Source organism: Alosa sapidissima, chromosome 17, assembly GCF_018492685.1.
Source record: "Alosa sapidissima isolate fAloSap1 chromosome 17, fAloSap1.pri, whole genome shotgun sequence".
NCBI lineage: Eukaryota > Metazoa > Chordata > Actinopteri > Clupeiformes > Clupeidae > Alosa > Alosa sapidissima.
The window spans coordinates 14,743,395-14,763,437 of NC_055973.1; the positions used below are offsets into that span (position 1 = coordinate 14,743,395).

The 20,043-nt window shown below is 39.2% G+C and overlaps 5 protein-coding genes across 14 annotated transcripts; 4 read left to right on the forward strand and 1 right to left on the reverse strand.

The window, feature by feature from the left end:
* Positions 1–126: 126 nt before the first annotated feature.
* Positions 127–5,785, reverse strand: LOC121688805 (myosin-11-like). 4 transcript variants are annotated; one of them, XR_006024697.1, is made up of 15 exons: positions 5,599–5,785; positions 5,408–5,438; positions 5,242–5,273; positions 4,967–5,039; positions 4,673–4,828; positions 4,100–4,217; positions 3,927–3,977; positions 3,762–3,839; positions 2,567–2,623; positions 2,396–2,455; positions 2,238–2,290; positions 1,790–1,946; positions 1,295–1,668; positions 328–742; positions 127–237 (listed from the first exon to the last, which is right to left on the reverse strand). XR_006024697.1 is itself a non-coding variant. In XM_042068655.1 (14 exons), exons 1-14 carry the CDS (start codon positions 5,783–5,785, stop codon positions 520–522), a joined length of 1,596 nt encoding a protein of 531 aa, XP_041924589.1. In that variant the 3' UTR covers positions 127–519. The 4 variants fall into 4 exon arrangements, 3 of the variants coding, with proteins under 3 accessions (XP_041924589.1, XP_041924588.1, XP_041924591.1); XM_042068655.1 differs by having other exon boundaries at positions 127–742; positions 1,844–1,946; XM_042068654.1 differs by having other exon boundaries at positions 127–742.
* Positions 5,660–10,421, forward strand: LOC121688806 (apolipoprotein D-like). 5 transcript variants are annotated; one of them, XM_042068658.1, is made up of 7 exons: positions 5,660–5,797; positions 6,912–7,041; positions 8,714–8,833; positions 8,920–9,046; positions 9,233–9,354; positions 9,446–9,534; positions 10,052–10,421. In XM_042068658.1, the coding sequence occupies exons 4-7, from the start codon at positions 8,936–8,938 to the stop codon at positions 10,300–10,302; spliced, it is 573 nt and encodes a 190-aa protein (XP_041924592.1). In that variant the 5' UTR covers positions 5,660–5,797; positions 6,912–7,041; positions 8,714–8,833; positions 8,920–8,935; the 3' UTR covers positions 10,303–10,421. The 5 variants fall into 5 exon arrangements, with proteins under 5 accessions (XP_041924592.1, XP_041924595.1, XP_041924594.1 ...); XM_042068661.1 differs by having other exon boundaries at positions 6,912–7,027; XM_042068659.1 differs by having other exon boundaries at positions 5,727–5,808.
* A 561-nt stretch (positions 10,422–10,982) lies between these two features.
* On the forward strand, positions 10,983–14,004 carry LOC121688714 (apolipoprotein D-like). 2 transcript variants are annotated; one of them, XM_042068487.1, is made up of 6 exons: positions 10,983–11,107; positions 11,185–11,255; positions 11,784–11,920; positions 12,130–12,251; positions 12,334–12,419; positions 12,668–14,004. In XM_042068487.1, the coding sequence occupies exons 3-6, from the start codon at positions 11,807–11,809 to the stop codon at positions 12,898–12,900; spliced, it is 555 nt and encodes a 184-aa protein (XP_041924421.1). In that variant the 5' UTR covers positions 10,983–11,107; positions 11,185–11,255; positions 11,784–11,806; the 3' UTR covers positions 12,901–14,004. The 2 variants fall into 2 exon arrangements, with proteins under 2 accessions (XP_041924421.1, XP_041924420.1); XM_042068486.1 differs by lacking the exon at positions 11,185–11,255 and having other exon boundaries at positions 10,985–11,107.
* Positions 14,005–14,096: 92 nt separating this feature from the next.
* On the forward strand, positions 14,097–15,443 carry otos (otospiralin). 2 transcript variants are annotated; one of them, XM_042068489.1, is made up of 4 exons: positions 14,097–14,202; positions 14,339–14,404; positions 14,855–14,878; positions 15,029–15,443. In XM_042068489.1, exons 2-4 carry the CDS (start codon positions 14,344–14,346, stop codon positions 15,211–15,213), a joined length of 270 nt encoding a protein of 89 aa, XP_041924423.1. In that variant the 5' UTR covers positions 14,097–14,202; positions 14,339–14,343; the 3' UTR covers positions 15,214–15,443. The 2 variants fall into 2 exon arrangements, with proteins under 2 accessions (XP_041924423.1, XP_041924422.1); XM_042068488.1 differs by having other exon boundaries at positions 14,339–14,878.
* Positions 15,444–15,670: 227 nt separating this feature from the next.
* Positions 15,671–18,524, forward strand: cops9 (COP9 signalosome subunit 9). Its single transcript, XM_042068610.1, has 3 exons — positions 15,671–15,825; positions 16,825–16,897; positions 18,325–18,524. Exons 1-3 carry the CDS (start codon positions 15,763–15,765, stop codon positions 18,360–18,362), a joined length of 174 nt encoding a protein of 57 aa, XP_041924544.1. The 5' UTR covers positions 15,671–15,762; the 3' UTR covers positions 18,363–18,524.
* The last annotated feature ends 1,519 nt before the right edge of the window (positions 18,525–20,043 follow it).

Sequence of the window (20,043 nt, forward strand, 5' to 3'; positions counted from 1 at the left end):
TAAAGTATCATTTCAAATCACTCAGGTTGGACTTCAAGACCAGGTCACTGTGGGTACTTGAACCCAGATATGGAATAGATGCTGTACCCAATTGTGCATGAATTGAGAAAACAGCCATACTGGCAGTAGTGCTGCAGTTTTCATTTATTACACCCACCAATGAAATACTTGGTTACTGGTTATGGTTATTATGTGCCTGAACAGCCTAGTCTCTTTCAAATGTTACTCTAGGGTTACCTAATCCTAATGCAACAACATAGCAAATGTAGGCACTGGAACACTTGTATGAAGCATATCAAAATATGGAAAAACTAAAATTCAAATTACCCCCCCCCCCCCCCCCCCCAAAAAAAAAAAAAAAAAAACTTGAATTGAAATTAAACACCCAACAGACTAGAAATGAAATTATGATATGCACAATTGCAACCTGTACCATTTGTTTAAGGGGGAAACGTGGGTGCCAATATCCTGTTACAGCTTCTGTTTTCCTTTTTCTAAGTAATGTGCCACAAGCTCGTTTTAAGACGGTGGCATGTCAATGTTCTGGACAGTGCAGTAAGGCCCCAGGACTTGGCGAGCTGTGCTCCAAAAAAAGTCTGAGCAGCCCAAGCCAGATCCACTGTGGTAGGGTGGCAGAGCGGCACTGACGACACTCAGAGGCAGCACAACACCCAAGCTGAATGCACTGGCGGTTAGGACTCCTCTTCTGAAGCTGTGGTACGCCTCGCCCAGCCAGTGGACACTATAGTGAGAATGGGTGAGAGAGGGACAACATTACAGTTAGTTACAATATAAGTAGTACTTGTGCATTTTGTTCAAATTTACAGCTGAGCATATAACTATAAGTACTTTTCTATATACAGTATACTGTATATGACATACAGTCAAAGAAAGCTGGAGTCATATTGGAGTCACATGAATCATTTAGAAGCCTTTAAGGTTGATGGACGTGGAAGAAAGAGTACAATTTCAAATATAAGCCATCTGCACAAGGCAGTTAAGAGGACATTTACGTCAATGTCCTAGACAAAGCATTATCAAAGTGTATTGTGACTTTTATTGTATTGTATACTTTTTTTTTTAAAGTATATTTTGTCGGCTTTTTTGCCTTTATTTGGATAAGACAGTGAAGAGTGACAGGAAGTAAGTGGGAGAAAGAGATGGGGTGGGAATCGGGAAATGACCGCAGGTCGGATTCGAACCTGGGTCCCTCTCCCCATGGGCACTCGGACCCGTACGGGCGCTGTAGCCTGCTGCGCCACAGCGCCCCCTTGTGACTTTACTTTAAATGTACCTTGGATGCTGTGGTGTATCTTCCTGCTCTGCTACACAAAATCCTATCTGCTCTTCCTCCACAGTTTCAGCCTGTTCAACACCTTCCTCATCCAAAGATTTGGTGACCTCTTGCATCTCTTGACCAACTTTCCTGTCCACCTGCTCATACTTGACTTCCTCTATGTCATTCTCAAGGCTGACCTCTCTGTGCACTTCTTTCTGGTCCTCTATAATTGCCTGTGGTACCTGCCGAATCTCTTCCTCAAACCTTATGGGTTCATCTGGTACCTGCAGAATCTTTTCAACCTTTAAAACTTTCTCTTCCTCAACCGTTATGGGTTTTTCTTCCTCAACCATGGCAGGTTCATCTACTTCCACCTCATCATCAGACTCCTGAAAAGGATGTTCACACAATAACATTACTCTGGGAAGCTGGTCCGTAAAATTAGGCACCATCTCAATTTGGATATTCAGTCAGTAAAAAAATGTTTTTGATCCTTTTAGAGTAAATTACATGTTTGAGGACCATGGAACAGGAACAGGTAAGAACTGGGTTCTGAAAACTCACTGGATGTCCTGGCATCAACCCCAGTTCCTCTGCTAGAGAGAAACAGTTGTCAGTTGTAGCTAAGACCAGACCTTTTGAATTCAGGAAACTTCCTCCTGCAGTACTGTCAGAAAAATGGTGTATGGTTTATTATCTATTCTAAGAAAAACAGTTTTTATTATGGTAGGAAGAGAATCAACAGACAAAGCATTTAACTGATTATGCACAATAAAGGCACTACATCCATCAGTATGATTGAACAACACACTTAAGTATACAGAATTTTTAAAACATCATCACAGGCCAATTCTCAGATATCTGGGTTTTTCATGACTTTAAGTTGGGTCTCTGCTAATCCTACACTTATCATGTGTATCTGGCAGATTACAGACAGCATGAGAACCATGAAACATACACTCGTGCTAGTTCCAACTGGCCTTCCAGGTCTTTCACAGCCCTCTTCAGGGTCTACATGGCGATGGAGGAAAATGTTATTGTTATGTAGTAGGTTCATATTCAAATGCAATTACAATGGTAAAGACATTTCAGGAATTTTAATTGAATGAAACATGCCTGTTCCATGGTAGCAAACTCCTCTAAGGAAGCTTTTAGTTGGTTGACCAACATGTCTTTCTATAAAGAAAGAAAAAGCCCAGTTTGTAGCAGTAGTATCATATACCATGCAATATAATCTGTGGAATCTAATGTCATATGCTTGTTGTCGAGTTCAGGTTAAATACCCACACTGTTAATAACGGCAGTTTTCTCATCCAGCAGCATTCTTGTTTCCTCCAGCTGTTGCTGCACACAGTATAAGGAAAATTGGCAAAGTTATAATTGTCAAATATTTACATGCGGGGACGATTGAAATGCTAGATTGATGAAACATTACAGTTTTCTCCGAGTGCAATGATGATAGACAGACTTCCTTTGGTCAAACATAGCGCATGTTAACCTCCTTCTATCAGCCAAATACCTTCCTGTTATGTCCTTTTATCACAGAGTTACAGGCAATAAACGTTTTTTTAATTGGTAAAAGTTAATTTCATTAGCGGTTTAATTTTTTTTATTATTAAAGAGTGTTTTTCATGTAAAGGTTCGACTTCATGCTTATTCAGTAGACAATTTAGTGCTCTTCACAATCCCAGACTTTCACGTAGCATGCAAAACAGGCTGTAATGGCATATGTCTATGGCAGAATACACACAGTCACGGCCTGGTCGACCGGGACAATTGTTTCAATTGTCCCGACCAGGCCGTAACCGCATGTATTTTCAGTAAATGCAATATCTGTGTTTATACAATCATTTATGAAGGTGAGACATGGAAAAGCAGTTTTAAAAATATGTAAATATATTTGGGCACATCAGGTAGGGGGTCAAGTTTTCTCTGGGCTGTGGGTCGCTAAGGGCACTTATTTGGATGTGCAATGGCCTAACTCATGTAAAGACATTTTCCACTATAGAAACATGATATTAATGGGGAAACCTACTGTTCTGGCTATAAAAATGTCAGAATCTTCCATAGTGTATATTAAAGTTGTGGGAATTTATATGCCTTAAACTGTATGTTTTCTTCATCCCCCATGCTGTTTCAATCGTCCCGACCAGGACGGACGAATGAAACATTAAGCACGTCCCACTTTTGCTGTAATAATTCCTGAACGCTGTTGTTCAAAGCTAAAAATGCAACTTTATTTGACAGAGGACAGATGTAGGTTGCTAGTGACAAAATATTAGCTTTCAGTGATTATGATCGCTTTGTAAATTATGTTTAATTAAAGAGTGTTTCAACTGTCCCGGCTCTCCCCTATTTGTGTCCCCTATAAGTGTGAGTGTGTACATTTGTGCATGTGTGTGTGTGACCATAGTGGACAATAGTTAACATCATCACCTACGTAAGTTTATGAAAAGTTCATGGAGGATTATGGGAAAAGTACCTGCAATGCCTTGATGTGCTGAGTCAGATTTGTTATTTTCTCCTTGTCTGATTCCCTCTCAGGCAAAAGTTTAGACATCTTTTGAAAGCAAGGGAAATTATGGCAGTGAGTAGAAGCACACTGTGGCAATAAAAGAAAAATCCACAAGAGCCCTTTTAATTGTACCTCATTGGCGACTGTTTCAATCTGATTGATTAGGGCCTTATTTTCTTTTTCCTGTGAGCATAAAAATACAGTGATGGCTATTAAATATTTTGAATTTAACCTCAATGTTTGGCATAAAACAATTTTAGATGCACTGTCAATTTATTAACTTTCTCTGTTTAAGTGAATCTCACCAGTTTGCTTATGCAGGCCTTGAGGTTACTACTGGCCGCCTCACTGTCAGCAAGCGCCCCCCTAATAACATCCATCTCCTCCATCAACTGCTCAGCATCCTGAATGGACTGCTTCATACTGCAAAACCACACTTTACATGTATCCTATTCTACTGTGACTTTTCAATACATTATGGTGGGGAAAAAAGAGAGTGCCTGCACACTGGAGTGGATACAGTAGTTACAGGTGACAGCAACCCTACAGGGTCAAACAGGTTCCAACAGAGTCTTTTTTAGGCAAATGCATTCGAAACTTTGTCTTTTTTAAATCAAAGTTTGGGAGCTACTCCAGTGTGCGGACATCCACTCACATATTCAATACATTACACATTTGACTGTTATAAAATCTGCTGACAACTACATCATTTTAGATTATGGAGTAGTTCTCTATCAAAACAAAAATGATATTGCCATTTTCAGTAACCTCAAATTCAGTTAGTCGTCCAGAAAAATTGCAGATGTACACTTTACAAAAATAATCCTAACAGCTATTTGTAATGTTACTGGGGCCTATTATGTTTTTGGACTGATTACCTTTTGACCTGGCTCTTCAAAGCAGAGTTCTCCATTTCAAGGTGAGTGTTTGAGTCCTCACATGCATCAAGAGCTTTCTGCAGATCGGCATTTCTTTTCATAAAGCGGTTTTTACAGTGTAGTAGCTCCACAATGTCTCTTTTCTCCTCCAGACTCCTAAGGACATGCAAAAAACACTGGCGTTTCGCAACAGTGACTCTGTAAATGTGACTACATAACTGTGACTTTGTGCTTTTGTTCTCAAGGCGTGACTGCTTTGAAGCACAGAACCCTTCTTTCAGAGGGCATACTCACAAGTCAGAGGAGTTCCACACCTCCTCCTCCTCCGCAATGTACACTTCATTACACTCCTCTGAAACCTTTATCTCTGGTGAACAAATACATTCTCTGTATTGATAGAAAGTTAACATAATATCCCAAAAGGAATTTCTAACAGGGAAGGCGACATCGAGCATGTAATTGAAGTGTTCTGATTGTGAGTGTCTGCTGCAACAATTAGCTTCCACTGTAATCAACGGAACTGGCTACACCAGACATGATAGTGGCGTGTACTTAAAAACGGTTCCTACCATCATGATCTGGTCCTTCATATCCTAGAGCCCTGCAAAAAACGCACAAAAATGTTACTGAACAAAATAAATGTTGCAGAGACCATTCCCTTAATAACTTGTAGCCTAAATTATTTTAAATGATCAAAATTGAAGCCAGCTGGTCTTGCTCATAGCTTCACATTACCTGCACCTTGTAATGGCTTGCCATCCAAGTTCTTCAAATAAAAAAGAGGAGTGTTATAAAGTAAGGTCAAGATGAACTCACTGACTGATGCCGATGTAATAGATGCATGTGCATACTGAACAATTAACAATAGGCTATCATCGGAACAATGCTTTAATAGCAAGAAAACAAAACAAATAACTCTAACTTACCTTCATTTTCCCACTGTTGACTTTCTTGCCCATAGAAGATTGGTGTGCAATCATTGTCCAGCATAAGACTTGACCTGCTTCTGGCAAAAACTGCTGTCAGATTCTGCATGGACGTGTAGGACATGCAGCTGCCAAGCTGGTCAACCCGATCAAGTCCAATCGGCTGAGAGACAGTTCTCCTCAACATTCTTCCTTGAAGGTGTGTTGAAAGTATGCAATTAAGACTAATTTGTCATATACATTAATCAAATGAAATAACACTGTCATCAAGAGATCAAGATCATCAAAAGAAGACATACGTTTCTATATCTAGCTTTCTGTCTGCAACCGGATTTATTCATTAGGTTAGCTAGCTAACTAACTATTAGCATTTTTAAAATCTTCAACCTTTGTCCAAGTTCACTTTGTCAGTAACTTTAACACAACAAACACCATCTAACAGATCATTCAGTATCAGACAGTTAAACAGCAAAATAAGCTGCTGTTGGTTTTTCCGATTTAGCCAGTTAATATTAGCTAACGTTAGCTTCTAGCTGTTAGCTAATGTTATCCTTGTTAATTAACTTAATGTCCGGCAACCATGTAATGTAAACAATGTAAATCCAGACTTACCTAATTGAATGTGATATCTGTAAAGTTTACAAAATCAGGAGTCCTTCTGAACACCCCTGGAAGAAGGTAGAGGTTTTAGGCAACTAGCCTACTCTCCATATGTCTATTACCAAGCAATATCTTTGCTGCCTGCCAGCACGACCAACAGGGTTGCTAGGACTTGGCATTGGAGTTCGAATCCTGGTTGGAATGAGTCATACAATGTATGACATACATACCCAGAGGCTTATAGATAGATCTATCTATATGGCTCTGCATATACCTTAGTAGCAAAGATCCTTGATTACTATCTCCGCTTGAACCCTCTCTGATAGTAGTAGTATTTAAAAAAGTATATTGTGTTTGTGAATGGGGGGGGGGGGGGTAGTGTATATATGTGTTGGGGGGGGATTAATGGGGTGTGTGGGGGAGGGGTGTACCTGTGTGTGTGTGTGTGTGTGGGGGGGGGGGGGGGTATATAAAGGTGTGTACGTGAGGAAGGTTATGGTGTAATGGTGTGTGAGTGAGGGGGGTGTACCTGTATGTGGGGGTGGGGGTAAAGTGACAAGACACATAGAGAGAAAAAATATATCTAAATATAAAATAAATTAATAGTATTAAAAAAAACTGTGGCTTGAGGTTGATTAGTTATAAGAAAAATAATGATCATCATCCTTGTGGCTTGTGGATAAAAAAAACTGTCTCTATATTTGCTGGTACAGGTCTACATACTTTTATACCTTCTACCAGAAGGCAGGAGGGCAAAGAGACTGTGGCTGGGATGACTGGGGTCAGCGAGGATTCACTTGGTCTTTCTCCTGCAGCGCTGGCTGTAAAGGTCCTGGATAGTTGGTAACTCAGTCCTTGTAATGCGCTGACATGACCACCCTTTGCAGAGCTTTGCAGTCATGGGCGGTGCTGTCGTTTTGGAGGACCACATGGTTATGGTTATGGGATTTGGCTGACACTTTTGTCCAAAGCAACTTACAAATAAAAACAATAAAAATGGGTTTAAAAATGGGTAAGACTACATTAAGGAGTTTAGCAATAAACAATAGTGTCAATGCAATAAGCTATCAATGCTTAATATCATGTTGAAAATATCAGGGATTTCGCAGGAAGTCGCGTTTGTCGCTGTAAGGACCAAACAAAACACACCAGAGAGACCCTACCCCAACCCCACCCATACCAGAGAGAGCCAACCCCAACCCCACCCATACATTCAGTAGAAATTCCACGCAGGGTTTCATTTTTGTTTGGGGGCAGGCCCCCTCTTTGTTTGTTTCCAGTTTTCGGAGCCTGGGCTGCCAGAGACTGTTTTTTTTACAGTGTAATCAACGGAATGGGTAGCTATCGGTCGGACAGCGCCTTTAATTAAGGTGTATGCTGAAGTGAGCAGATACTGTATGTCTTTAGTTCCTTCTTGAAAGACCCAAAACTATCAGGAAAGGAGAGCACTGGGCAACTTATTCCATCAATGAGGAACCACTGAGGAAAACTGAGTCTTACAACATTTTGGTCTTAGACCTTCATCAGGTAAACTTGAATTTACCTGATGAAGGTCTAAGACCGAAACATTGTAATTTCTAATAAATAATGCAGAATGGTCAGTGTGTGGGATTCTTTCTAAGTTCTTGATCTGCGACCTTTGGTCATATCCAACACACCTGCCCGACAAAAGAGGTGTGCAAAAAGCCTTCCTACGTTGCAAAGTTATCTGCTGACAGTGAAGTAGCTGATGGCGGTGGTGGAGGATTGAGAAGAAACTTGAAAGTAGAAAAACGTTTTCTACTGTCAGTGGCATTCTCAATCTTGCTCTGATGGAATGCCTTTTTTGTAAGTGTAATAGTGAATGAAAAAGATGATATCAAAGACGGGTAGTGCCTAAAATCATTTCAATCTCTGGATTTATGCCATTTCCTCTCCGCAGCTCTGAGTTCCTTTCGTACTGAGTGTATACTGTTTGTCAGATATTGTGGAAAGTGGACATGCTGTATTCAGACAAGATGCCATGCAAAGAGTCTCTGTAATATAATAATACATAATAATACACAATAAACAGCAATGGCATTCAAACTGTGGGGAAAATAGGACAGTCTCTATTTTGGATTGTAGCCTAGCTATTAAGAGATCTATTAATGGGTTTCATCAGGTCCCTTTCCACAGGTATATTAATCAAGCACCATGCAGTCTGCATTCATAATCTAGGTGCTTGAATTTATACACCTGTGGAAAGGGACCTGATGAAACCCATGAATAAGGATCTGTCGACACCAATGGATTTATGAAATAGCTCAAAATAATAATAATAAATCATTATTAAAAAGGTGATTTAATTGGGCTAATATTTATCTCTCTTTTTAATATTTATGTCTGTCTGCATGTCTCATATTTTTCTTCTGAAGTAGAACCATAATGTTTGGCTAAATAGCCTAACTGTGTGTTGACATTGACCTGCAGTTACAAAATCTGTACAATCAAAGAACATCCTTGTGCACACATGTGTACTCTCTTTTGCCCTTAGCCTAGAGAGAGTAATCAGCAGCTCTACATGTCATTGGTTGACCGCTAGGTCCTTTGGAATTGTGTTGTATAAAAGCCACCCTTGATCAGCACACATCACTACTAGTTGACAGCCTGACTGGTAAGAGAACTCTGAATTTCTTAAACAACTTGTGGCCCGAGGTTACATTGGCTAATTAATGTTTTTCATGTTCTCTTTTTTAAAAGGAGAGGAAGCAGGAAGATGGCTGTGTTCTTTATGCTCGTGGCCCTGATTGTGTCTGTAAATGGTCAGACTTTCCACTTGGGGAGCTGCCCTACACCACCAGTCCAGCAAAATTTTGATGTTGGCAAAGTGAGGAAATACTTCACTAACAAACCCATAAGCCAAAAATTACCCATAGCCTACAAGGGTGTTTAGCTGTTAAGTCTCAAAATAGTTATGAAAAATGTCATTTTAGTTGTAATTAATTCCAGTCATCCAATTCTATGGTTTCCTGTTGTGAAATAATGCCATGATCCCATATTTGTCTTTGAACAGTATCTTGGTAGGTGGTATGAAATTGCAAAGCTCCCTGCTGTGTTTGAGAAAGGGAAGTGCCACCAAGCCACTTATTCTTTGCTGAAAAAAGGAGTTGTCAAAGTTGTGAATGCTGAGCTGCTGTGAGTTCTTTGTTGTTTATGTTTAATGCAATATCATGAACTTCAAAGGTATTCTGACCACTTCAAAGGGATTCTGACCTCTTGTTTGCAGGCATGATGGGAAAGTTAACTCCATCGAAGGACAGGCCACAGTGACAAACTTGGCCCAGCCTGCCAAATTGGATGTCACCCTCTTTAAAGGTAAATTTAAATTGTGAATGTGACTAATTCACTGTTTCTGGTATACATTAGGTTGTCAATGACAGATTAATAGTTTTCTCCAACAAACGGCCATCATCATTTCCCATGTTTGAAGCAGCCTCTATCACTAGTGAAAAAATGTGTGGATTCATGTTGGATATAGTTTTCATGATATGACATACAACATAACTGAAAGGTTTTCTATGGCATCCCTTAATTACTGAGAGAACAAAGGTTAGGTAAGCATGACATGTTCTAATAATCATTTCCTTTTCCTTTTTTTAAGTATATTTTTGGGGCATTTTTGTCTTTATTGTGATAGGACAGTTAGAGATTGACAGGAAGTGAGTGGGAGAGAGAGGGGTGGAATCGGGAAATGACTCAGGCCGGACTCGAACCTGAGTCCCCGTGGGCACTTAGACCCATATGTGGTACGGACACTGTGGCCAGTTGCGCCACATAGCCCCTGGTAATAATCCTTTTCAATGCACCTTACTATCTCCACCTGTCCTCTCAGGTATAGCTGATGCTCCCTACTGGGTCATCTCCACTGACTATACCTCCTACTCGGTGGTGTACTCCTGCAAGGATGTCTTCGGCCTCCTCTATGTGGACTTTGCCTGGATCCTTGCGCGTTCCCGATCCCTGCCTGCCAACACTGTCTCTCAGCTGCGCGGTGATCTGGAGTCGCATGGTGTCAGCCTGAGTGGGATGACCTCGTCTGACCAAGTGGGCTGTAATGCCATGCCTGAAGGACAAGGGCAATGAGATAAAGCAATGCATTTATACGTGATCTCATAGTAATAAAGTTTTTAATGTAACATAAAAATCTTGGTTTTGCTATTTGTTTACTTGTGATGGTGTGTCCCATGGAAATGACTCACTGAAAAGAACTTTGGGAGTATCAGTTCCATTTGTCTCCATAGCAGTAGCCGCTTACATATATGGGAAAGTATTTCAGTGTTTTCTAACAATAATGACATACAGTCAGAAAAAAATACCAGGACAAATAACATGACGATTATTCAAACTAGGCCAACAAAGAACAGGCTGAGGACGTGGAGGATTCATGAGAATAAGGATAAAGTTCAGACTCAGTTCAATTTTATTGACCAAGTAGCCAACATAATCTTATAGTTTTTTTTTTAACTTTATACAAAATAGGCCTGTCTTCCAAGTTTTCCATTTACATGACCCATATGATCTAAAAAGATAATAAAACAGGCCTAGTCACGTGTACAAGTAAGTATAATACAAATTATTTTAAGTAGCCTAAATAAAGGAAGCCCTTCTAACAAGATCCCTTATCAAGTAGAAAACGAGTTTTCAGGCAGACGTGATTCCCACACGAGTTACCCAGCGATTAGACGTCTCGGTACAGTGCCACCTCTCTTGTCCCAGCAGCGCCGTCCCATGACACTTATTTAGCATATCACCTGCTTCGAGTTAGATGCCGTCTGACGCCACAATGTTAGCGTTTATCACACTCGTTTAGGAGAGGCAGTCTGCAAGGGAGCGACGAGTGCTTCACATTCTCCGCTTTGCCTGGACCGCAACAAAGGATTTCACGCAGGTAGGTTATAAACACCAGAGGATCGTAAGATGATTTATATTTTTAAGACTGACTGACTATTTTTTTTTTTTTTTCAGAACAACGAAGCATTTGATATCCTAGAGTTTCAGAGTGGTAATAATTGTCTGACCATTGTGAGACTTTTAAGGTCTGTTCCTCGACTAAATTTAAGGTTTAGTCTACCGTATGAAACACTGCAGTAACTCACTGGTTTGGATTTGTAATAGCGAACTAACGAAGTAATGTTGACAATATAAAGAGTTGTGGATTTGATAGCCTGTGAACTGGTGTTATAAAAGATGCACGTGCATGCTTACGTGAACAGACCCAGAAATACTAGTTAAGCAGGTGTAGCAAGCAGAAATCATATGGAACTGCAGTAAATATGGGCCTAGCTACCTTGCACCTGATGTGTTTTAGCTCTTGTTGAAACTTTTTTTTTTGATGTTGAGAAAAATAATGGTAAAAAAAAAAGTATTTCTTTACAGCAAATCCTACAAAATCATAAACATTATTGAATTAACTCTACATGATTAAAAATGTTTTTCTTTAAATGGAAAATTACTTGACTGTTATGGCAAGAAATTCTTGAAGGAACTTAATTACCTAGACATTCAATTAGCTAGGCTATCTCTTATCCTTAGTTTCAATTAAACTTGTACTAATCACCTTGTAGAAAAGAATCTGGGTGTGGAAAAAATGGCTAAGATCCTCCTGCTTTTGTCCTTGGTCCTTCCATTTATTGATGCCCAAACAGTTCACTGGGGCCCTTGTCCAACACCAATGGTCCAACCCAACTTTGACCTCAACAAGGTACTTACTGTTGATCATTTGACTTCCTCAGATTTGATCAGAATTCCTGGTTCTGAATGACCAGTTTAAGGCACTCCGCTTGAATGTAGTGGCTAACAACGTCCCTAGAGCTGTTCTAAAATCAATGTAACCTACAGCCTCTGGGGGCTTATTGCTTAATGATTCCATTAGGGACCTCCTAATACTACTCTTTTTTTTCTTTGTACCAGTACATTGGGAAGTGGTATGAAATTGAAAAGCTCCCTGCAAGGTTTGAGAGAGGAACATGTATTGAAGCTAACTATGCTATAAGAGCTGACCATACAATCCAAGTGCTGAATTTGCAGAACTAGTAAGTAACCCTGTCTTATACACTTGTCAGCGATAGTCTTTTTTCATCTGTGGTTACAATATGTTGTGCTGCTAATTTTCAGTAAAGGAAAGGTGAGGAGCGCAGAGGGAACTGCTGTTATACAGGACACCAGGGAGCCTGCAAAGCTTGGAGTCAGCTTTTCTTACTGTAAGTAATATTTCCCACCGAACATTTGTATAACAGATGTCCCTGCTGCCCCACTGTTTTTGTTGATGTCGCTATTTGGGTTGTTACAGAAATCTTATTTAATTAACTTGAGTAAAATCTCCTGACTCACAGGTACTAAGGGCTTAATTTTCTACTTATGGTAGAAAAAAGATGCTTGTTTGAAATGATCATACGCACATAACTGAATTCTATTTTTTATTTTATTTACCCTCTCTCTGTGGTCACAGTTACTCCCTACAGTCCATACTGGATCCTGTCTACAGACTACACTAGTGTTGCTGTGGTCTACTCTTGCACTGATGTCATGAGGGTCTTTCACATAGACTATGCCTGGATTCTTGGCCGCTCACGCATCCTACCAGCTGAGACCGTGTTCCGTGCCAAGGAACTTTTCTTCCGTGACAACATTGACATAAGCAACATGAAGGCAACAGACCAGAGCAATTGTGATAAACTGTGATCTTGGAACTGAATCTGTTTTTAAAGGTGTAGGTTTTTGAACATTCTAAGTTCCGCAACAATTGAAGGTTCTAAAATTCTATGTTGAATTCAATGAACCCAGATATTCTTTAGAACGTTAATTTCCCGGTGTGACGGTACTCCTTTAAGGGTTAAATGTGTGATCTTGGTTGCTATTCTAGAATGTAAGTGGGCAAATCCACTCAAATCTGTCATGCCCCTAACGCCAACACAATGCCATGGTATGGTATGATGTGAATGATGATTACTTGAAATTTGAGCATTCACTCTTCTTGGTTGTAGAACTTACATGAAAAACTTTTCACATAATCATTCGCATCATACAAATACCATGGCATTTAGTTGCCATTATGGACGTGACAGTTTTGCGTGAAATTGCCCTGTTGATGGTGACTGGTATATGCTTAGGCCAATCTCTTTCTTGTATAGCCCCCATTTACAGGAGATTTCTTGTAGCTTATTCAGTGGAGATGTTTATTTTTTGTCTTAAATGATCAAATGTCATATCAAGAAGATAAAAAGAGGGTGGGCCTACTTTATTTCTGAAATAGATAGATTAATAGATTTGTTTAACCATATTGAAATTAAAGAATCTGAGCATAACACAAGAATTGTGTATTTTTTAATGCCCCCTGTTGTATGTTGGGGGTAATGGCATTTAGTAAAGAGTAAAGTGCCACCACTAGCATGTAAAATACCCAGAGAAAACAATATCTACATTTTGGGTAGTTGTGACTTTAGTGGTTAAATATATGCAAGACACAAAGTGTACAGTGGTTGTGAAGTTGGTAACTCAGGGGACGACGGGGGACAGACTCATGCAGGGGTGATCTTAGTTGAAGAACGGGAAAAGTGCACATTAGGTGTATTTTACTGGGGCAATGGGACATACTTTACTTTAGGAATAAACATGTATATCAAGTACTTAAGCAATCAAATGTGGGGAAAGTGTAGATACTGGGACACGGGAATGCAAAGCTTGATCAGGATCAAAAATTCTCACCACTCTTTTACATATTGTTAACTTTGAGCACTGTATGAAATTATATAAGAAACTGAACTAAAATTAAAAAGATTATTTTAATTTTAGTGTCTTTATTTGTATGGCTAGTGAGTGATCTGAATACATGATGGGATGTGAAAAGGAGCATTTGAAATTTGGAGGGGGAGGGGAAAGGAGAAGACAGAATTTTCTTTATATTTGAGTCTCCTGCTCAAGTTGAGAAACAGCACAGCAATAGTTGCTGCACATCAGAAGTGGAAACACAGAGTTTGTGAACAGGTAAGCCATGCAGTGTTTTTGTGATGTTCATTTTGTCCATAAGAAATCTTATCTCAAGTACAAATAAGTATTATTGTTTATAAGTCCTGTGAAAATTTTCATTATTGGTGATAGAGTTATGTTTTTTTTTCTTCAGGGAAAATGAAGTGTTTTTTCCATTTTTGTGTTTTGTTTCTCTTTTTCATGATGAACCATTTCAGTGGTAAGTGTTAAACGTCCAATTTGTAACTTTTTGGGACGAAATGCAACAAGCGATCTAGCACCTCAACCAACTGAAAAAACACCTCAGTTTTATTTAATCTGCTCTGGTGAATATCTCTTGTGGTTTATTATTGTCCTGCAAGAAAGGCTTCCTTTTCTTTATAAAACATAAACCATGGACTACTATGGGGATGTTGCATCAACCATGATGCATTTCAAATTAATTTATCCATTATTAATAACATGTTTTCAGTGTCACTAGTGCTAGATAAAATTGTACATTTATCCAAGAGTTCCGTGCAACAGCAAACCATAATATTTGAGGAGGAAATGGAGTCCCCTCACATTTCTAGAGTCCCAAGAGAGAACCCAAGTTTCCTTCAACTGAATCACTTCTTTGTGAGAGCTGCACTTGGCAATGCTAAAGCTCTTCCTCTGTCTCTCTCCTCAGGTGCTAGATACATTCCTGAAGGAGGTAAAAATACATTTTCTGTTCATGTATGAATAACTGTTGCTTTGAATTCTCACTTTTGCTACAATAACAAATGTAAACAGTCAAACTTGTTTTTAAACAAATTGCCTGTTACTTCAATCCTCCTTTGAAATGCGTGTGTTTCTTGCTCAGTTCCTTATGATGAGCCCCCTGCAGTTCCATACTGGCCCTACTCCACAACTGATTTTTGGAGATACGTGGAGTACTTCCGCAGCATTGGTGCCTATAATCACATCAATGAAATGGCTCGGGCATTTTATGCCCATCAACACCTTGGAGACACCTTAGGCTATGGGGTGCCAGAACTGCCAGAGTAGAGACATTATGCATGGGCAGACATAATTTGGTCAACAAGGTTCAAGAGGTGCAACTGATATATGCAGGCATAAAGTCTAAATGGTTTTATTGTCATATATGAATATGTCATCAACTATTTTATCAAGTGTATACAAAATATGTTAGTAAATATATTATTCTACTTAAGGAACTTCTCTACCACCATAATTATGGTGGCATATGTAAATCTGTACTTGTTGTCAGATCATTGTAGGCCTACTGTATAGCCTACTAATAAAGTCTTGATGAAATTTATTTTAACTCTAATTGTTTATTTTGATAACCTACAATGGATTAACTTAAACATACTGTATTTCTATTTGCCTCTGCATTATTTTTTATTTATTTTATGAACACCAAACAATGAAGTGGAAATTGTAACAGCAGGTTTAAAGGGTAGGAACACTATGACTGGGTCGTAGAGTGAGTCCAATGTTCAAGTCGGAAGATTTTAAGTGTAGCAACTTATTGCAGCGAGTTTTGTTGTGAAAAATTCGAAGCGAGCTGTTGTAGCTCAACACCCCATCAACATGAAGCCAGCTGTCGATGAAATGTTTCCTGAGGGAGCGGGACCGTATGTGGACTTGGACGAGGTGCTTTATTGAATCATACTGTTTTAGTTATCTCTTGACGAATATATAAAGCTAACATTAGCTTACATTACCATAACAAAGCTAACGGCCATTGCTAACGTTAGCTTCATGTTAATGTTAAAATATCACACTTTGCACAGACAAAAAGTAGCTACTTGGATATCATGTGTTTTCCGTAAACTCAACAGGTATAACAGACTACAGTAAGAGAAAGTATACCAATGCGTTGCCAATTAGTATGTGTCAGCATAAGCCAGTTAGTTTCCATTGCCGTAGCCAACGCTGTGATACGTACGAAATTAAGCTAGTAGAATAATGCTAGTAGAACGCTCCATAACGAATAATGCTAGTAGAACGCTCCATTGACTTGAATGGGATTTCCCAACGTTCTATGGTAAAATAAATTCATGTAATTACCGCTGCAAACATATAATTACCGCTGTCAATGGCAACGGGTTTTGTGCTGCTGATCATATCAAGTATTCCGGTCACTTCATTCAAAAGTGAAAGCAGATTGGTTGATCAGCTGAGTTCTAAAGAATGTTTGATTCAAGTTCAGCGTGTGTTGCGAACTATTTGTTTCTCAGCAAAAGCCACGACGAAACGGTAACAAATAAGTGTAAAGAGACATATCATGGAGTTTATTTTTTCGTTTTGGCAATTAGCCGTATAAGGAGCTAGTAAGACGTTGCCACGCAACACCTGAAACTGTCAAGTTATATGTGTGGCGAATTATTTATTTTGTCAGCGGAAGACACGAAACGGTGTCTTCCGCTAGCGCGTCGGGGTCCGGTTCGCCCTGTCGGGACTTATTTTCCCAATAATGACAGGCGTTCTATACATTATCCCTTACTTAATGTTTGAACTTTGTTAATGTAACTGCATGGCGGGTAACGTTGGTGTATTCGGCCTTTATATTTAACGTTAGTCGTCAATAGGCTTCTATCATCATCCAATTATAACATGCTGTGCTATAACATGTAATGTGGTGATTTTCAGGCAGGGGGAAGCAGTGGTCTACTGATGGACTTGGCAGCAAATGAGAAAGCTGTTCACTCTGACTTTTTCAATGGTAAGCAATATTCAGACGTGCGTGTGATTGTTTACTGATTTCATGAACACCTTGTGTGATTAATTTGCATGCCACAGTAAAAACATAGTTGATTACCTGACGGATACAGTGTTGTTGGCTGTTTTGTGTCTGAAACCTTATTCACTGAATTGCATAGCTTACCACAGCATTTAAGTGGAAAAGCAGTGAAGCAGAATGTATACCTAAACACTCCATTGTTGCTATAGGTACTTGAGGTTACTATTTGTGTTAGTAACAGTTAGATTACAATGTACTGGTAGCAGGTAGAGTCTTCAATTTAGTTTAAGCCCCCCCATCTATGGTCTTAAGAGAACCCGTTTTGGCACGGCATAGAAAAACCTTAAAAAACAGAGCCTTTGAAACAGTAAAGGGGAGGTGAAATATGGCCTCAGTAAAGCTTTTTTTATGGGCTTCTGTTGGCTCCAACGCAGCATGGTTCCGTGCTTTGTAGACAGTTCATCCTTTTTAATGGTTAAAGAGGCTGAACACGTGTCACTCTGAAATGACTTTAGCTCTCCCTCTGCTCTAGTATTTGTGTTGAGTAGGTAAAGTAGCCCAGTGGATTGTGGACAGTGCGTCCATGCGTTTCTCGTCAACATCAGTGGTGTCTTCAGGTTACCTTAACCTACCTCTTTTTCACTGCTAAACCATAATACCCATTCCAGTTGTTTTATGTGCAGCAGTTCACAATCCCTTTGAAGATATTTATGACTCGTTGATAAGGCAGGGGTTGTACCTTGAAAAGTGCTATGAGGTGTATTGCTGGGCCATATATGAGGTATTTTCTAAGCTCTTTCAGTACTATTTGGCTTTACCTCTGTGCTTCTGAAAGTCTCCTCTTAGTTGTCTTGGACAGGAAATGTATGGTGCTTAGCTTTGATTTTTTTTCTCCTAGATCAGCAATTGGCAAGTTGTTTTGTACCTCAATAATAAAAGCATCTTCCAGAAACAAATGTTGAATAGAGACTGAGTTGTTAGTCTGTTCTGCTGCACAACTGAAAGCTGTTTAGGATGTTTAAGCTTAATGTGTCTTGTTGTTTGTAAATCAAAATGATTGTGACTGATTGCCACTGAACACTGCCCTTCAAATTTCCTAGCGGAACAAAATCAGAATTGATCTCTCTTCTGTTCAGACAGCCAAAATGGCCAACGTGTTTACTTCATGTTCATCTGTCAGATTGAAACATGGCCTTGTTGATTCTAGTCATTTGAAATGATGTATTGAAAGGTAATAATTTGGGTGCCTGAGAATATACGACAGGTTAGTAATTAATGGGTGCCAGACGAGGGGTATAGAGTTATTTTGTCCTTTTGAGGTAAACAGAAATGGTGTCTTTTGGTGAGTGCTTGCATGGTTGTTTTATCCATATTTAATTGCACTAACTTCTATTTCAAATTTATTACAGATTTTGAAGATCTCTTTGATGATGATGACATACAGTGAATGTGGCCCTGGTTGGCATCAGCTCATGATTATGGAAACAAAACATTTTATGGCCTGCAGCCTATATTTTTCCGTCTGCAAATAGGATGATGTATTTATTATTTCCGTTTGGTATTGCATTGTTCCAATAAATGTTTGTGTAAAAAAAAAAAGTTTCATGTGTGTCCAGATGGTGCTAGGGTAAATTCTTAAAAATCTCAAAACATTCCAACAGAAAACATTATGATAATCGTTTTTTCATGTTGAAATCTGTTTTTCAGCCCAGATTGTAGGCTTTTGCACATTCCTGAACACCTGTGAGTGTGCTTAATTATATGTGCGATCTAGTGTTAACATGAAGACACAGATGTTACGGACGTCTTGTCGTTGGGCAGTTGTCAGGATATATATATTTTTCATAGGTGTTTAAATATTTTGCCGATGGCGTCTTTTTAAAGCAGGTCGAGTAAGGCTCTTGGACTACTAGGCTTGGACTACTTTGACTCAGATGTACATGTTAATCAGGAAAGCTATGTATGGAAGAGTTCTATGTGAAACATTTCACTATATGTAAAGCATCTTTACTTGACATTTCATCTCTATATAGTTTAAGTTAGTTGTAGGTCATGTGTGAAGAATGTCAACAGTGCTAAACAGTGTTTGGAGAATACAATTATAATACCCGCACTCTGGCATTGTTGTGGAAATGATTAGTTGGCTCTTTTTTAACATTGGAAACAAGTTAAGATACATGCAATATGTGCAGCACAATACCTTCATAAGCTGCACAACCTACTTTCCAAATAGCAGTAGGAATGACAAACAATACACCATAATGCTTTATAGATCACCTCAAAATCCCCATGATACACTTTTGATATGTATTTTGGGTCACCAAAGGAACAAGCCTCCACATTCATAACAAATGGCAAACAAAAATCATTTTGGACTGCTGTTGAACTGAGAGTTGTGTGCTCTTGACATCCAGTTGAGGCAGGACTTTGCTTTTCCACCTGTGGCAAAAGTTATTATACATTCTCCATTTGTGTTTGTGTCTGACACTTGGGAAATGCTAACAATGGTCAAGGTAACCATGCAGCCGTACCAAACCCATTGTTAGTGTGAACATGTCTGGGCAACAGAAGGTGAGAAAACTATAGATTATGAAATTCCTATGGGAAATATCGGCATCTCCTTTGTCTACGTCTCTCTTTACAAATTCTTGTCACCAGAAAAAAACTGCACCTAGTAAATCAGATTAATAGAAATAGAGTGCTTTGTTGAGTGCTTGATCGGTTACATGCTGCCTTCAGAGGAAATTAAATATAGCAAATTAAGCAGATAGGATTTTATATTTATAATGGGGCACATTGAAAAAGAAAATACTTGTTCACTGCAACAATTACACAGATGCTGAAATGAATAATTTATCATTATTGTATCTTGGTGGCTTCATGGCAGATTATATGTGTTTGATGCGCAGTGTTCTATTTTTACTCTTGTGTGAAATGGGAGATTTTGCAGATGGAGTGCTGTAAACAGCCTCTCTTAATGAGCCTGTTGATGAGAAATGCTATGGAAGCACATTTCCACACCACACACTCAAGCTAGCAGAACAATGATGCAGACCAGCACATTATTCCCCCAAAAGTTTCCCCAACTTTTTCCAGAGCCCCCCCCCCCCCCTTAAAAAAGAGGGAGT

What these genes read in the sequence shown, in the direction of transcription:
- LOC121688805 (XM_042068654.1), bottom strand. Translation starts at nt 5,785, where the DNA reads ATGTTGAGGAGAACTGTCTCTCAGCCGATTGGACTTGATCGGGTTGAC. An exon ending in GTGTGGAACTCCTCTGACTT is followed by an intron (nt 4,829 to 4,966) that starts GTGAGTATGCCC and finishes GCATGTCCTTAG; the next exon opens with GAGTCTGGAGGAGAAAAGAG. An exon ending in TTGAAGAGCCAGGTCAAAAG is followed by an intron (nt 4,218 to 4,672) that starts GTAATCAGTCCA and finishes GTGGTTTTGCAG; the next exon opens with TATGAAGCAGTCCATTCAGG.
- LOC121688714 (XM_042068487.1), top strand. Translation starts at nt 11,807, where the DNA reads ATGGCTAAGATCCTCCTGCTTTTGTCCTTGGTCCTTCCATTTATTGAT. An exon ending in GTGCTGAATTTGCAGAACTA is followed by an intron (nt 12,252 to 12,333) that starts GTAAGTAACCCT and finishes GCTAATTTTCAG; the next exon opens with TAAAGGAAAGGTGAGGAGCG. An exon ending in TGGAGTCAGCTTTTCTTACT is followed by an intron (nt 12,420 to 12,667) that starts GTAAGTAATATT and finishes CTGTGGTCACAG; the next exon opens with TTACTCCCTACAGTCCATAC.
- LOC121688806 (XM_042068658.1), top strand. Translation starts at nt 8,936, where the DNA reads ATGGCTGTGTTCTTTATGCTCGTGGCCCTGATTGTGTCTGTAAATGGT. An exon ending in AAAATTTTGATGTTGGCAAA is followed by an intron (nt 9,047 to 9,232) that starts GTGAGGAAATAC and finishes GTCTTTGAACAG; the next exon opens with TATCTTGGTAGGTGGTATGA. An exon ending in GGATGTCACCCTCTTTAAAG is followed by an intron (nt 9,535 to 10,051) that starts GTAAATTTAAAT and finishes CTGTCCTCTCAG; the next exon opens with GTATAGCTGATGCTCCCTAC.
- cops9 (XM_042068610.1), top strand. Translation starts at nt 15,763, where the DNA reads ATGAAGCCAGCTGTCGATGAAATGTTTCCTGAGGGAGCGGGACCGTAT. An exon ending in CGTATGTGGACTTGGACGAG is followed by an intron (nt 15,826 to 16,824) that starts GTGCTTTATTGA and finishes GGTGATTTTCAG; the next exon opens with GCAGGGGGAAGCAGTGGTCT. An exon ending in TCACTCTGACTTTTTCAATG is followed by an intron (nt 16,898 to 18,324) that starts GTAAGCAATATT and finishes AATTTATTACAG; the next exon opens with ATTTTGAAGATCTCTTTGAT.
- otos (XM_042068488.1), top strand. Translation starts at nt 14,647, where the DNA reads ATGTTTTCAGTGTCACTAGTGCTAGATAAAATTGTACATTTATCCAAG. An exon ending in TAGATACATTCCTGAAGGAG is followed by an intron (nt 14,879 to 15,028) that starts GTAAAAATACAT and finishes TTTCTTGCTCAG; the next exon opens with TTCCTTATGATGAGCCCCCT.